This window comes from Benincasa hispida, chromosome 1, assembly GCF_027475165.1.
Source record: "Benincasa hispida cultivar pf3 chromosome 1, pf3_genome.v1.1, whole genome shotgun sequence".
NCBI lineage: Eukaryota > Viridiplantae > Streptophyta > Magnoliopsida > Cucurbitales > Cucurbitaceae > Benincasa > Benincasa hispida.
Genome location: NC_143478.1, coordinates 46166780 through 46184109, shown reverse-complemented (window position 1 = coordinate 46184109; position 17330 = coordinate 46166780). Strand labels below are relative to the sequence as shown.

At 35.7% G+C, this 17330-nt stretch overlaps 1 protein-coding gene and 1 pseudogene across 1 annotated transcript; both read right to left on the bottom strand.

The window, feature by feature from the left end:
- Window positions 1-10498: 10498 nt before the first annotated feature.
- Window positions 10499-11212, bottom strand: LOC150038488 (secreted RxLR effector protein 161-like). Its single transcript, XM_090313388.1, has 2 exons — window positions 11090-11212; window positions 10499-10978 (listed from the first exon to the last, which is right to left on the bottom strand). The coding sequence occupies exons 1-2, from the start codon at window positions 11210-11212 to the stop codon at window positions 10499-10501; spliced, it is 603 nt and encodes a 200-aa protein (XP_090169514.1).
- A 711-nt stretch (window positions 11213-11923) lies between these two features.
- On the bottom strand, window positions 11924-13441 carry LOC150038487 (uncharacterized; annotated as a pseudogene).
- Window positions 13442-17330: the final 3889 nt, after the last annotated feature.

Below are 17330 nucleotides of genomic sequence, written 5' to 3'. Positions count from 1 at the left end.
TCGACACCGTCAAGGTTCTTTGGAGGCTGTTCGTGTTCTTACTGCAGTGTTCATGACTGAGGCGATCGCTGAGGACGAGTGTGAAGTGTTCGTGCAGTATTGCGGTCGTGTTGTTCGAGCGTTCGAGGTTGTTTTGTTCGAGCGTTCATGAGCAAGAAGCGTGGAGACGAGTTGACAAACATTTGTAGCATTCTCCTTATTTATTTGATTGTTCATGCTGTAATTTCTGTATTGATTGCATATCTGTATGTTTTGTTTACGACCGTAATTTGTAATGTTCTTTCATGATTGTAATTTGGAATAATCCTTTTTCCGTTGCTCATGGAAATCTTGGATTCGATTTCCTTCACTTTGTTCTCTAGCTTCTCTCCTACGTTGCCTTTCCTCCCTACCAAGCTCTGCAAAATACAACAAGGAATTTCGATCCTAGGAGGATCGAGTCATATAATGAAAGAAAAACCAAAGGGCAAATAAAGAACTGAAAACCCTTAAAAAGAAATGTTTTTTGGTTCCCCAACAATGACGCCAATTTGATGAACATAAAGTTTTCGAGACTTTCAGTCGATCAAATTATATTTATATTCGTGATCTAACACTTCAACTACTAAGTAGTCTTAGTGGGAAGACCAGTTGAACACGGGGAACCTTCAAAATTTTCAAATAAATGGTTTGCAGGCTGACTGTAACCTAGGGAGGTTTTGGAACTTGATTGATTTGCAAAAGAATAAAATACAAAAATTAAAGATTTAATAGATTATATGAAAATGGCTAGCTTAAGTTTCCACAGAGTTTTCCCTATTCAAAGTAACAAAGTTTTCCCTATTCAAAGTACTCAATCATTGAATTCTCTTTACCAAAATTAATTAATTGCTTACACCTAACCAATTTAATTAGAAAAGCTAACTAAATTGTCCTAAACAACTAACTAGCGAATTGATGAAAAACATACAAATTTCAATTTTCCTAATTATGTTAAGATTTAAGGCACGGTAGGCAGAATGTTCAATTTTCAAGCGACTAATTATACATTCATTTGATTCAATTCTAAATTGGCTAGAACAATACTCATCTAATTTGATTCGCAAGCTAACCTAACCTATCGTTTCTTGAAATTAACATACAATTAAGTGTCACAACTCATATATTAATCAAAGCAATGATTATAAAATCCTCAAGCATAGGATAATAAAATAACAATCTAAATAAGAACAAAATTCGAGTAGTACAAGATAGAATTTGGTTCGAAAAACTCACAAATATATGAAAGTCGAGAAAATTCCTAAAAATCCAAGCTAGAAACGATTACCTTAGCCCATAATTGGCATCATGGACACCAAGGATTTTTTTAGGTACACAGGCAGACCGAAAACAAGGAGAAAACAAAGAGAAATGGTCTTTGTTTCAGTTGGAATTGTAGAGAGTTGACCTAGGCAGCAGAAAGAACTATTTGTAGAAATTGTGATGACACTGTGGTGTTAGGGTGTAGTTTCGTGGCATTGATGGAAATTTCACGCGTCTAGAGTTCGGAGCACCGTGATACTATGTGCTTTTAATGAATTTGGGGCATTCTACATTTTTGAGACCGAGCATGGCACTGTAGAGCACTGCAACACTGTGCAGGTAGGGGCAAAACTTGTAGTTCTTCATTATTTCTTCCCATTTGATACAATTTAGCTTCATCACATCAATAACGTTCAGTTCTACCCTTAATGTGTTTGAAACCTATAAGATAGTCAAATAACGAAATTTATTCATCTTCCACTTTCTTTATCTTCTGTCTTTTTCTCCCCTTTATTCTCCGTCTTCTTTTTTGTCTTCTTCTTTTTCTCCTCTTCCTTCTTCTTCTTCTCCTTCTTCTTCTTCGGTCCGATCTCGGTCTCTCTCTCTAACCCACACACTCTAACTTTTAATAACCACTGCACTCATGCCTAACTGTCGGTCCACCGTTGTTTGGGTCTATATCATAGATCTGGTTATACGTCGTCGTCGGTGAGCCGATTTTTCTCTCTCTACCGGATTCACTCTCTCTTCCTCTAACTCTTAGATCCATGCAACCTAATCCTTGTCGCCGTTGTCTTGTCATCGCCAGCGCTGAAGTTCGCCGAATTTTTAGGGCTAAGATTTTGGGCATTTTGGGTTAATTTTGTTTGGTTCTTGGACACCTGTTGTTCCAGATGACAAGATCTTTACATTAACAATCACAAAACACTCAAATATAATGGTCGATAACAATTCAAGAGTCCGGGGAGGTAGTATGTTGAGGCTTGAAAATCCTTCTGTCGTTTACCAAACAATAGCACGATCGTGTAGACGATGCTCCAAGAACTAAACGATAGTTCAATTATGTAAACGATTGGATGAAGCGTTGGATGATCGTGTAGACGACAACTAAGGAGCTAAACGATCGTATAGACGATTGAACGCGGAGCTAAACGATTGAGTACATGATACGATAGGAACTACACGATCCTGTAAACGATATTTGAGAAAAATCTAAGCGATCGTAGAGGTAAGAAGAAAAGACACAGGAGTTTAAGTGGTTTGGCCAAAGGCCTACGTCCACTGTGTAAATTGGGAGGTTTTCTTTTATTACCCTTCAAAGTATTATAGAATGAACGCCTCGCTCTCTCATTTTCTTATTCAATCTTATATTAATCTCCCATTCATTTTCCTTTCTATATGCAAGCGATTTAGTCAACGATGAAGCTTTGGTGGTTACAACACTTAATAGAAAGAAGTCGACAACGGTTCAACTACCAGCTGCGATGTTATTCTTTTTGATTTCGGATCTTTCTGTAACAATCTCCACCTTTGTAAGCATCAGAGTTCCTTCCCTCTTTGCTTCACTGAGCTGACTTGAGCTAACCTTTTTTAGGTAGCTCGAACCCGAGAAGGTCCAAGCATCTTCCAAGCATCTTCCAAGCTTGTTTAATGGAATAGTTTTGGTTAACATATCAACTGCATTATCAGAGGTATGAATTTTCACTACCTCGACTTCCCCTTTCTTAATCTCTTGTCTGATGAAATGATATAGAATATCAATGTGCTTAGTTCTGCTATGAAACTGCTGATTCTTAGATAGGTATATTGTGCTCTGGTTATCACAATAGATTCTGACTTTTGTTTGTGTTATGCCGAAATCGTTTAGTAAACCTTTTAGCCACAGACCTTCGTTCACAACTTCAGACAATGCGATGAACTCAGCCTCTGTTGTGTAAAGGGCTACAACAGGCTACAAAGTAGCTTTTCAACTGATCAAATTGTTCCCCCATAGGAAAACATAGCCTGATAGGGAACGTCTTCTATCCAAGTCCCCTGCATTGTCTGCATCTACATAACTATAAACTTCATCATCGGATGACTCATTCTGTCTATATAAGACTCTTGCCTCCTTGGATGAACATAGATACTTTAGTATCCACTTGATTACCTCCTAATGTCTTCTACCAGGGTTTGCCATGTACCTACTGACCATACTTGTTGCATAGGACAGGTCTGGTCTTGTAGAAGTCATAAGATACATAAGTGATCCAAGTGCTTGGGAATAAGGGACAACCTTCATATGGTTCAAATGCTCTTCATCTGTGCTCTTTAGACCATTGGTAGCTGAAAGCTTGAAGTGAGGTGTAAGAAGAGTGCGTACTGGCTTAGCACTTTCCATCTTGAACCTTTGTAATATCTTTGAATAATATTCAGATTGACTAACAAGCAATCTGCTCTGTTTTCTGTCTCTTTCAATTTCTATGCCTAGGATCCTCCTTGACTCTCCTATGTCTTTCATATCAAATTCTCTCTTAAGAAGCATTTTCACTTGCCTCAATTCTTCTTTGGATCTCTCGGCCAGCAACATGTCATCTACATAGAGAAGTAGATAGACCGGTTCCTTGAAGCTACTATAATTTTTGTAGACGCACCAATCATATGAGCTCCTATTGAACCCCATCTTGGAGATCACTTCATCAAACCTCTCATACCAACATCTCGGTGACTATTTGAAGCCATATATGGACTTGTTCAACAAACCCACGTGGTCTTCTTTTCCACTTTTCACATAGCCTTGAGGTTACCTCATGTAAATGATCTCATTCAACAGCCGATGTAGGAAGGCTGTCTTTACATCCAACTGGTCTAGCTCCAAATCTTTTTGCACAACTAAGGAAAAGAGCAGCCAGATGGAAGTATGCTTCACAATTGGAGAAAATATCTCATGTAGTCAATGCGTTCTTTTTGAGTAAATCCCTAGCAACAAGCCTAGCCTTGAACCTAGACTTTTGCACACCTGGAATCTCTTCTTTAAATTTGTAAATCCATTTGCATGAGATAGGTTTGTACCCTTTTGGAAAAGGTACTAACCTCCAAGTGTCATTTTGGTTTAGGGACTTCATTTCATCATTCATAGCCTCAATCCATTGCCTAGCATCCGGGCTATTTTTTGCTTTTTCAAAGCTGGAAGGTTCATTATTACTCAAAGAAATGGTAGCACTCAACGCTACACAAGCAAAATCAGACTCTTGGTATCTAGCTGGTGGTACAATTGTTCTTCTAGGTCTGTCTCTTGCCAATGAATAGTTGTGTAAGTCCCCATGTTCTCAACTTGTTCATTTGACACACGCTCACTGGTTTCAGTAGCCTCATCACCTTCTAACTCTAGATTTTGAGAGGAAGTAGAAGCTCCATGATCATTTTGAGACTCCACCTCAAATCTAGTGCTTCATTGTCACTGTAGAAGATGGTTGTTCTGTCATCATGAACATCTCATTTTCTCTAAAAACCACATCTCTACTATTCACACACTTCTTTTCAACTAGATGCCACAGCCTAAAGCCCTTTACTCCTAGTGTAAAGCCTAGGAACATGCACTTTACAGCCCTTGGTTTCAACTTTCCATGGCTTTGGTGCACGTAGCCTACACAACCAAACACTTTCAAGTGTACTAGCTTAGGTGGCTGCCCTGTCCACCTCTTTTCAGGAGTCTTCAACTCTATGGATTGACAAGAGCATCTATTAAGAGTATATATGGTGTAGGAGACAACTTCAGCCAAATATTTTTCAGACAATAAGGCATTGGACAGCTGACATCTTCCAGTACTGTTCTATTTAATATTTCAACTACTCCATATTGTTAAGATGTGTACCTCACGGTTCTATGTCTTACTATGTCATGCTCCCTGCAAAAGAAATTGTCTCCACAAAAATCTAAACCGTTATTAGTTCTCAAATGTTTAATTTGTTTAGAGGTATGCTTCTCAATCAAGGTCTTCCATTCTTTAAATCTATTAAATACTTCATCTTTGGATTTTAAAAAGTAAACCCAACTCTTCCTTGAGTAGTCATCTATAAACAAAAAAAAGTACCTTGCTCCACTTAGAGATGGAGAGTGAGCTGATCCTCACAAGTCTGAATGCACATTTTCAAGGATTTTCTTTGAAGTGTACTATCCTTTGGGGAATTGTTGTCTTGTTGCTTTGCCCAATATACAATGTTCATAGAATTTAAGGCTATCTCCAAGACCCCTTGGAAGAATCCCTTGTTTAGATCGCACTTGCAGCCCCCTCACACTGATATGAGAAAACGTTTTGTGCCACAACTCATCTTCAGTAGGTTCTTCATTAGTTGCCAACAAGGCCGAATGTGCCATCTGCACATCCTTGATGACATATAAACCATTTACCTTGGTTGCCACCAAAACCACTTTAGAATCCTTAATAATTTCAAAGGTGCCTCCCATACCCTTATATTCATAGCCTATAGCATCGAATATCCCCAAAGAAAGGAGATTTCTCTTCAAAGTAGAAACATGCCTCACGCTCCTTATCAATTTAATTGAACCATCATGCATTTTCAAGAACACAGACCCTATTCGAACAGCTCTGCAAGTGTTATTATTTCCCATATAGATTAGCCCACCACCCCACTTCTTATAAGTGCAAAACCATCCCTTGGATGGTGTCATGTGGACTGAGCAACCAGAATCTAACACTCAATCCTGAGTCTCCATAGTATTCTAGTCTCCACATTCTTCAGTAGTAGCTAAAACATCTGAATAGACTAAGGAATTCTCTCCTACAGTAGCCTCGATCTGTTTACCCCCCTTGTTCTGTTGGTTAAATTTTCTCTTCAAGGCATAGCAATCCTTTTTCATGTGTCCCATTTTGTGACAAAAATGACAATTTATCTTGGACTTATCACCAAAGTATTATTACTTTTATTACTCTTCAATGTATTACAGAACGAATGTCTTGCTCTCTTGTTTTCTTATTCACTCTTACATTAATCTCATATTCGTTTTCCTTTATATATGCAGACGATTTAGTCAATGATGAAGTTTTGGTGGTTACAATACTTAATAGAAAAAGGTCGACAACGGTTCAACTGCCAGCTACGATGTTCTTCTTCTTGATTTCAGATCTTTCTGTAACAACACCTATTAAGTTTTGGTATTAAAATTAGTTTACTCGTGAAGTTGAATGCTAGATTTGAGTTTTGTTGCTTTTAGATAGTTGTGATAGACATTGTTATCAATGTCTATCATAAATAGATGCTGATAGAAGTCTATCATTGTCTATTAGTGACAAAAACTGATATAAGTCTATCACTGATAAACGCTAATAGAAGTCTATCAGTGTCTATCATTCTATCAACTTCTATTAGTGATAGAAATTGATAGAAGTCTGTCATTGATAGGGGATGATAGAAGTCTATCAGTGATAAAAACTAATATAAGTCTATCATTGATATTATCGGTGATAGAAACTGATACTAGTCTATCAGTGTGTACATATATTAAATCAGTCTAAAAAAATACTGGCAGACACAGATAGAAATTGGTTGAGTGGAAGTTACTATCAATTTCTATCATAACGTGATCTTCGATATCGATTTTGAACAGACATTGTGATTCGCTACGCTTGCTTGCGCCTATCGGCGGACAGTTGATGAATGAAGCGGAGCCAGACTACTTTATTTAAGAATTTCTCTTTCACTAAACCCACTTGTTCGGCACTCTATTATTCTTCGATTCCGCCCTACTTAAGAAAGAAAAAGGTATTCTTTTTCAATATGATTTTCCCGACGGTTTCGTCCCCTTTCGGGAACACCTTCTTACTAGTATGGGCTAAGCCTGATGCAAATAGACCCTGCTCAACCTGTGGAATAGTGGAAGCGGTACCCCTAAAATATCAGTTTTAAACCAACATTATAGTCCAATTTTGTACTAGTGACGGGAGTTGTCGATCAATATCTCATTCAAAAATTGTGGAGTAATTTATTTTCTTATTGCACAGAATTTGGAGGAGTTACTATCAATTTCTATCCATCTAAAAGAACACTGATAGAAATTGTTGATAGAAATTTTTAGCTGAACTTTTCGGTCCCCAAAACTTAAAAGTGTTGAAAGTTCATGGAGTTTATACATATCATATACATTTCATTCTTTATTCTTTATTATTATTTTTCTAATTTTCCAGAAATGGTTTAAGATCAGGAGGTATTGATGAGCCATATCTATTTTATGTGTTAAGAAAATATCTATTATTTGTCTCTAACTCTCAAGACTATGGTGGGTGAAGGAAAATCATGGAACAAGTGAGAGATTAAGATTTTTTTTAATTATTATTTTACACAGTGATTGGTTACTGCTTATTTTGTTGTTTACTAACTAAAGCTAAACCCAGTTTCTAGGAAAAAAATACACATGGTGAAAGAGAAAATTGGGTTAAAAGTTAGAATTCTCAAATATTTATGGAAATTTGACCGAAGCTATGATGATGGTACCTTAACTAACCAAACTTATTTCTTTTTATAAGTTTAGTTGTTTATAAGTTTTTTTTTTTTTAATTATTATTATTATGTTTATGCATTTATTCAAATGAATTCGATTGCTATTAGTCTTTTCTCTTATATGAATAAACTTATACTTTTGGGTTCATAAAGTGATTGTATTTGTTTTGTGCTCTCTTCAATTTTTAGGAAAAATTGAAGATTACAATACGGATAAAAAGCTATCTCTTCCAAAATCCGACTTTTGAGAACTCTTCCAAATTTATCAATTTTTTCCCTAATGTAGAGGGAAGATTAGATGTGGGTTTGTTTGATTTGACATGGATTTTTAGCTTTTTCCTATTCTTGGGTTGGGAGGCTATGACTTCAACTTATATGTTTATTTGTATGCATGCTGACTTCTTCATCGTCTTCTAGAATTGGTACTGGAAAGTTGAGAGCTAACTTGTTTTGTTTGACATTGTTATTTTGTACTTCTATTTATGTGGATTCGTGGTATGTGGCTTAAGAAGCTGACTTGTGTACTTATAATGGAGTTTGGACTAGTTTCCATGTTGGTGATTTTGTGTGTGTTGCTTCTTTTGCAGGTGATATGAAGAAATGTCGCATCAAATTTTTAGCTTATACTACATTTTCCCTCTAAATTGCACTAATGTCATTAGGATACTGCATGTTTACAAATTGTTGATGGAAAATGTTGAAGACGGAGGTTGTGGCACATGTTGCATATTTTGCTTCTTTAACATAACCATTGAATATTCAAATAGAAAGCACGTCGATTGGTCAAATAGGAGGCCAGGAATTTTGTACTTTCTTTCTTTATTAGCATCATCGAACTTAGGGTTCTAATTCACATTGTGTTCTAAATGTAATTTACCTTGCATTTACAAAAATGATTGTATATGAATTTTGTACTCAATGGATCTCTCATATCTTCAGGCAAGCAAGAAGCTTATTTTCTTAAATTACATTTGAAGCCTAAAAAAAAAAAATCTTACTGGCTTATGAATGAGAAATTTAATAGTTGCATACTTGGGCTTAAAATGGTTGCCCTTTATAAATATATAATCTGATGGATAGCAAAGTATGTAATATTGTGCTTGTCGTATTACATGATTTGATTTGAAGATTCAATGTGCAAAGACATGAATGCTAGCTTATTTGTCTTCCTCAACTTAATTGTTTGGCTGTATGCCTTCTGTGATGTGCTGTTTGATGGGTATAAAGATTTTCACTTCATATGTTAGTTTTGAACTCCAAGGGAAAAAAAAAATGGTAGCCAAGTTTAAGGGGATGTTTAGTCCACAAACATCATAAGTTGGTGTTAAAGCCAATCAACAATGAAGACCTCTTATAACATGACCTTCGATGTCGATTTTGAACTGATATTGTACCCTTACAATTTCAATTTTAAACCGACATTATAGTCCAATTTTGTACTAGTGACGGGAGCAGTTAATCAATATCTCATTTGGAAATTGTGGAATGATTTATTTCCTTATTGTACAGAATTTCATATTACCATATGTATGTCATTTTCCTTATTCAAAATGTTTAGCTGATGTATTGCTCTGTATAAATTCAATATACCATTGTAAAGAAAATATGTAAGCAGAATAATATTCACCAAAATTCATACAACTGTTTTCTTCATTTCAAGTTTTTGATTTGGTATCAGATCAAATCAAATTCAAGGAAGAGTTTCAGGCAGAGGTACAAACTCAAACAATAATTACAGAAGACATGGAAGACATAGAGGGCACGGTGGCAGATCTGGATATTGGAAGAACAACTCTAGAGTTGCTTGTCAATTGTGCTACAAAGTGGGCATCTCTGCAGCTGTGTGCTACTATAGGCATGATGATCCAAACAATCCATGAGGTCAAGAAAATAAGTTTACAGCCAATCTTGCCTCACTAGATATTGTAGCTGATCAAAGTCTGGTATGCAGATAGTGGGGCAACAAATCATACAACAGCTGAGCTTAGAAACTTGACCATTCAATTTGAATATGGTGATAAGCACTCTCTTACTGTAGGAGATGGCTCTAACTTCAAATATCTCATGTGGGGAAACTTCTAATCCAAAATAAATACCATCCTAAAAGTCCTATTTATCAAAAACAAATCCTACATGTTCCTTGCATTAAGAAGAACTTGCTCAGTATTTCTAGACTCACTGCTGATAATAACCTTTTTGTTGAGTTTCATTCTCGTGTTTGTTTTGTTAAAGACAAGCTAACAGGGGAGGTGGTAATGCAAGGGGACTTAAGGATCGAGGGTACCCGGTTTCCTCAAATTCCTACTCTCAACAGCATCTATCCCATCAAGCTTCTCAATCATGTGTTTGTCTGCATATGTTATTCCTATTGGAAACGAAACAGGCCCTCACAATACAACTCAATAAATAAGAGAAGAAGATTGTTCTCTTATTCACACAAGATTGGAGAAACTAGAACTTGAATATTACTTTATTTTCTTGACTTGCTTACAAATGACAAATCCTACACATATTTATACTAGTAGGAAAATACATCAAATGACATCAATAATAAATGCAAATACATGTGACTTTTCACCAATACATGAACATTCATCAATATATCTAGTAATTTATGTATTCAACTATTCCTTGAATCTCAACTATTCATGTATCTAATTAAATGTAATTCATGCACCTTGAATATAGGTCTAGATTAATTCTATCATCCTCCCTTAATCTAGACTTGAGCAACTCCAAGTTTTTCTTTGAACTTAACAAATAAGTCAAACTTCAGTGTCTTCGTAAAAATATCCATCACCTGATCTTGAGTCTTGCAATGCTTCACCATCACTTGTCCATCTTTAACCAAGTCTCTGATAAAATGACACTTGCTTCTAATATGCTTGCTTCTTCTATAGAAGACTGGATTTTTTGATAATGTAATGGCAGAACCATTATCACAATATAAAGTAGTTTGACTTCTTTGCGTACACTTCAATTTTTTCAACATCCATCTAAGCCATAAAGCTTGACATCCAGCTGTAGATATGTATTCTTCTTTCGTAGTAGAAAGAGTAACAACAGGTTGTTTCTTTGAAATCCATGAAAAAATACCCGAACCAATGCTAAAAACATAACCAGATGTGCTTTTATGATCATCAACATTACCACCCCAATCACTATCACAAAAACCAACTAACACTGATTCTGGAATTTTCTTGTAATAGATTCCAAAATTAATAGTGCTAAGAATGTAACAAAGCACTCGTTTACCCGCTTTTTAATGACTTCTTTTCGAGCTTGACATGAATCTGCTTAACACACTTACAACAAATAGAATATAAGGTCTTGTTGCAGTCAAGTACATCAAGCTTCCAACTAAGCTTCGATATAAGCTTGGATCAACATCTTCTCCAATATCATTCATGCTCAATTTCAAATTTGCATCCATGGGCGTGTTACAAGGAAAAACATTTTCCATTTTGAATTTTTTCAGCAAATCACGAGCATACTTTTGTTGTGAGATGACAATCTCTCCATCTTTTTGATTGACTTAATTTCCAAAAAATAATGGATGAGACCCATATCACTAATCTTAAATTCTCTTTTCATGGAATTCTTAAAATCATCACACAACAGTTTTAAAAATCAAATGATTGACATATAATGAAACAATAAGAAATTTTCGATACTTATCTTCTTTGACATAGAGTGCATGTTTATATGGACACCTTCGAAAACCTGACTTTATAAAGAAATTGTCAATGCGACTATACCAAGCTCGTGGTGCTTGATTCAATCCATACAAGGCCTTTTTCAACTTGTACACTTTGTCTTCTTCTCCTTTTTTCACATAACCCAAAGGTTGTTCAACAGATATCTCTTCCTTCAAGTGTCCATTTAAAAAAGTGGATTTTACATCCATTTGATAAACTTTCCACTCATTTTGAGCACCAAAGACAAAATCAATCGAATTGTCTCAATCCTTGTCGCAAGAGCAAAGATCTCTTCATAATTCATACCATATTCCTACTTGTAGCCTTTTACAACAAGTCTTGCCTTGTATTTTTCAACTTCATCATTTGACTTCAGTTTTGTTCTATACACCCATTTTACTCCAAGAACTTGTTTGTTTACTGGAAGATCCATCAACTCCCATGTTTCATTTCTTTATTGCATCAATTTCTTGATCCATTGCAATCTTCCATTTTTCATTTTGGATCGCCTCATCAAAATTTATAGGATCAACACCGGAAAATAAAGAAAAATTAGCAACATCATCATCAATTCTACTAGTAGCATTATAAATTTCTTGAATATTTCTCATTCTCCTTGGTGACATATCATCATCACTTGTAGAAGATGGTGATGCAGATGAAGATGACGCCATTGCCTGAATCTCTACTTGCTCTAAGTCTTGAGCATCTTCATTGAAATGGACTATCTGCTTCTCAAACGACATCCCAGTTCCAAGATTCATCTTTATTGAAAATCAAATCCCGACTGATAATAATATTTTTCAACAAAGAATTATACAACCGATAAGCTTTAGAATTTTCACTATAGCCTACCATAATACATTTTTCTGATTTATCATCTAATTTTCCCTTAGCTTATCTAGTATATGAGAATAAGCTATACTCCCAAAAACTCTTAAGTGACGAACACATGGTTTCTCACCACACCATGCTTCATAAGGACTCATACCTGGAACACTTTTTGTAGGAGCTCGATTCAAAATATAAGCAGTACATGCAACATCTCCCCAAAACTCATCTCCGTTTTTTGGTGCCCAACAATTTGCTTGAAATTTTTTTTTCAATTAAAACATTGAATGTGAGAAAATTACCATGACCACTTACTTGATTTCTGCCAAAGCCTTTTCCTTTTCCACCTTTTCTTCCTCGAGATGAAGAAGAGCTTTCATGTTGATTTTCAGAATTCATACCATTTCAACTATCATAGTTTCTTCCACCTTCTTGTCTGCCACGACCACCACGTCTTCCACGAGAACCGCCTCTAAATGAAATTTGCATCTAAAATGCTTCATCAGGATTAATATCAAATTGCTTCAATCTAAGCTCATGGGATTGAAGAAAACCCATCAAGCTATTTACTGATAGTGTAGATAAATCTTTTGATTATTCAATTGCAATAACAATATGCTCAAACTTTCTTGAAATACTTCTAAGAATCTTTTCAACAACTCTTTAATCACCCAATTCTTCTCTATTTGTTCTCAAACTGTTGACAATCGCAAGAATACGATTGAAAAAGTCTTCAACAGTTTCGGTCTCTTTCATTTTAATGCAATCAAATTCAAATTTGAGAGCTTGTAGTCTTACCATCTTTTCCTTATATTCTCCTTGATAGGTGGATTGTAAAATATCCCAAGCCACCTTTGCAGAAGTAACTGTTGAAATTCTTTCGAACACATGTTCATCAACAGCTTGATAAATGAAGAACAAAGCCTTCTTGTCGTTCTTACAATTTTCTCTCAACTCAGCTAGTTGTTGATTAGTGTGCTCATTATGATTCTCAACTTTAGTGTATCCTTTTTCAACAATATCCCACAATTCTTGTGAGCCATATAACACTTTCATTTGAATATTCCATCGATTAAATTCTTCCCACTGAATCTTGGAAGTTGGGGTTGTATTTTGTTACCACTTGAAGCCATTTCTGATCTTAGCTTTGATATCACTTGTTGGAAACGAAGTAGGCTCTCACAATACAACTCAATAGATAAGACAAGAAGATTGTTCTCTTACTCACACAAGATTGGAGAAACTAGAACTTGAATATTACTTTATTTTCTTGGCTTGCTTACAAATGACAAATCCTACACATATTTATACAAGTAGGAAAATAAATCAAAAGACATCAATGATAAATATAAATACATGTGACTTTTTACCAGTACATGAACATTCATCAATGTATTTTGTAATTCATGTATTCAACTATTCATTGAATCTCAACTATTTATGTATCTAATTAAATGTAATTCATGCACCTTGAATATAAGTCTAGATTAATTCTATCAATTCTCTCTACTTCCAATAAGTCTTTGATATGACTAGAAAATGGGCGTCGTAAACTACTCTCTGCTAATCAATATATTTATAATTATCGATCACTACTATCTATACTGCTATGAAGTATAAGTGGTAAGATCGAGCCCATCCACAGGAAGCACTAATGTAGTTTCAAGCTAATTAGGATTTCTAGCTAAAGTGGTAACGGGGGAGTTGTAATGGATGAGAATTTAAAGCGAGGAAAATAAAATGGGGACGTAAATTGCGGAAAATTAAAGTGCAAGAAAGTAAAACGAGCCTAGTTTAGAGAATATGATCCACCCAATTGTTTGATTTGATCATCAGATTTCGATAAAAGAATTCCCCGATATTAATGTGTCTAGCCTACTAACCTGGAACACCCAGTTAAGCACCTTAATGCATTAATTAATTTCTTAATTGAATTAGATGCTCGATAAATTGAGTTTGATAAGCGTCCAGAAATATCAAAACATTTGCATTAAGCCTAGGGGATTTCACTAGGACGATTAATAACCCAAGAAGTCCCAAAATTACTAATCGATTGTGTTATTAGATTATCCTAGCAATGCAATGAAGCAAAAAGAGCTATCCTAGACCACCACAAATTTACTCACAAGCATGCTTTGGAATTTACTCATAATCAACACATTCATACAAACATATTATGCATTAATCCTTAGCTAAAGAGAAATTAAAACACACCCAAATGCTTGGATTAGCTTCTTAGTAATTAACACAATAATGTGAAGCACAACATGCATCAAACTCTATCTTACCAATGAATACATGAAGATTGGCCAAATCAAACATACATTCTAAGCATTGAATATAAAACAAATCCAAGAACCATAAAAATTTCATAAAAATTAGAAGTTAAGCATTGATCTTCAAAATCAAACAATGGGTTTCACCTAGCCCTAAGCTAGTATACTCACCTTAGCCAAAAATCTGATCCAAGACAAGCTTTACAATCATAAAATACTCTAGAGAAGAAAGAATTACAGAGGGAAGAAGAAGAGAAGAGAAAATCAGATTGGGGGCTGAAAGCCTAAGATTGATTGACCTAAAAATTCAGGGAAATCACTTTAAAGCAGGTTGGAACGCCACGACGCTGAGAAGCAATGCCGCGGAGCTACACGAAATGTGCATATTTTACCTTCAAGCCCCATGCTGTAGTGCATGGGAGGCATTGTGGCACTGCCCTGAGGGGCAGAACGGTAATTTTGCATGCCTTCTCTTCCGTTTCATCTGGTTGCTTCGTTAGGGCTCTGATTTTGTCCGTTCAGTTTCATAAGCTTCCTAATTGTAACGACCCAAATTCAGGAGGGGTACATGAATGAACTGGTATCACAACTGAATGAGAGGGATTTTGAGGACAAGAAAGTATGGTTAAGAAAAGCTTAAAAGAATTGAAAGTTACTACCTATACCAACAAGGTGCACCTTCCTTTTCGGTGGCTCAATCATAAGAACTCCAAAGTTAAGCGTGCTTAGTTTGGGTCAATCCTATGTTAGGTGACCTCATGGGAATTTTCAAAGCATTCAAGGCAAGGGAGGATGACATAGCCAAGTCGCAGGGAATGTTGGGGCCATCAGGGGCCGAATCTGGATTCCGAATCCTGGGCCTAGGGCGTTACACTTATGCTCGATTCTGCCTCTTGAGTGCTTGATACTTATAAAATAACATATTCAACACATTAAATAGCATTAGGATCTTGAATTAAGCTAAGAAAAATATCACTTTTAAAGTGTTATTAGTCTTCATCTCAGTCCTCCAAGTCTAGTTAATTTGTATGGCATCAACATTTGGGTCATCCCTCATTTAAAGTTTTAAAATCTATTATTCAATCATGTAATCTGAATATTCAAATGAGAAGTTCCCTCTTTGTGATGCTTTCCTACATGGAAAATCTCATAGCTTACCTTTTAAATGTGCTCCTAATATCACACAACTCATCTTGAACTGGTTTACAGTAGCTAGGGCTTTTCTGCAGTTATTTCAGTTGTTGGTTATATATTTTATATAAGTTTCCTTTATGATTATACGAGGGTAACCTACATTTCCTTCTCAAAAGAAATGTGGATGCACTTGCTACCTTCTTCCAATTCAAAAATCTCATTGAAAGTGAATTTGACAGAAGAAATAAAACTCTTCAAACTGAATGAGGAAGGGAATATGGACCTTTAGTTTCTTATCTCAAACACTTTGGTATTTGAAATGGGAGAGGGTCGGATGCAAACATAGACATATAGCTGAAATGGTGCTTACCCTTCTAGCTCAAGTATCCTTACTTGTTAAATTCTGGTGGGAAGCTTTCTCCTTTGCCACAAATGCCTCCACCTTAAATGGCTTCTCTTTCATTGAAAATACTTTTTATTGCAAACTTGACTATCAATTTCTCAAAGTGTTTAATTGTGCTTATTTCCCATGTCTTTGACCCTATCAATCTCATAAATTTGCATTCCACACTATCAAATGCACCTTCCTTGGCTATGATGTATCATACATAGGATACATTTGTCTTAATTTTCAAGGTCGAAGATACATATGTTGCCATGTCATCTTCAATGGGATTGAATTCCCATATGCCACTCAACAACCAAAATCCCTACGTCCACCCACTCCACCAACCTTTCAGTATGTTTTCTCTTTTCCTACCAATTGTTGTCATCCATCCCAAAGGACTCCAACTCAAGGGTATCTGATGCCCTAGTTTTTGTATTTGTATTTTATTCTTTCACACTCAACATTATATGTATATGTAAACTCAGTGGAGTTTTAGTCAAGGTGGGAGTTTGTGGGTTGTATGTCCTAAAACTCGCAGTTTGTAAACATTAAACATATTCTATTTGTAATAAAGATGTTATTGAGGTTTATTCAGTAAAGTTATTATTGAATATGTAAATTGCATATGTTAAAGCTTGAATCCATTAAACTAACGAACCCCTAGCTATAACATGAATACTTGAATCTTATGTAGAGACATAAAAGTGGACCAAGTTTGAGTATATAGCCAAAACGATCTATAAGTATAAGGATAGGGTTGGGTAGCTTATCATGGGGACACTATGGATGCAGACTGCTTTGTATTTAATACAAATGATGTGATCCTGAAATCGTTCATGTAGAGAATACGAATGGGGGCATCCTATGCAAAAGATGTTTGCATAAGTCCGAACCATGAAATAGTCACTTTTCTTTACAATACTGTTTACTTTTAAAATTGCCTGTTTCAATTCTATGACCTAAGGTAACTCGATCTTAATCATGAGCTAACTATCAACTCCTGTTTATACGGGATTATCCTTTAATCTACATGGGTGAGAGCAGCTCAATAGCACTGTCTCAATAAGCCTCCCATTTTAGGGGTAAGACCAAGTAGATAGCTAAGGACTGTTCTACAAGATGGAACTCACTACTACCCGATTTCAGGGTTAGTAGATTTGTTGTTTCCTTAAGTATTGACTCCTAGTCTTGAACAAGGGACCCCACCCTTTTTATGATTGAGAG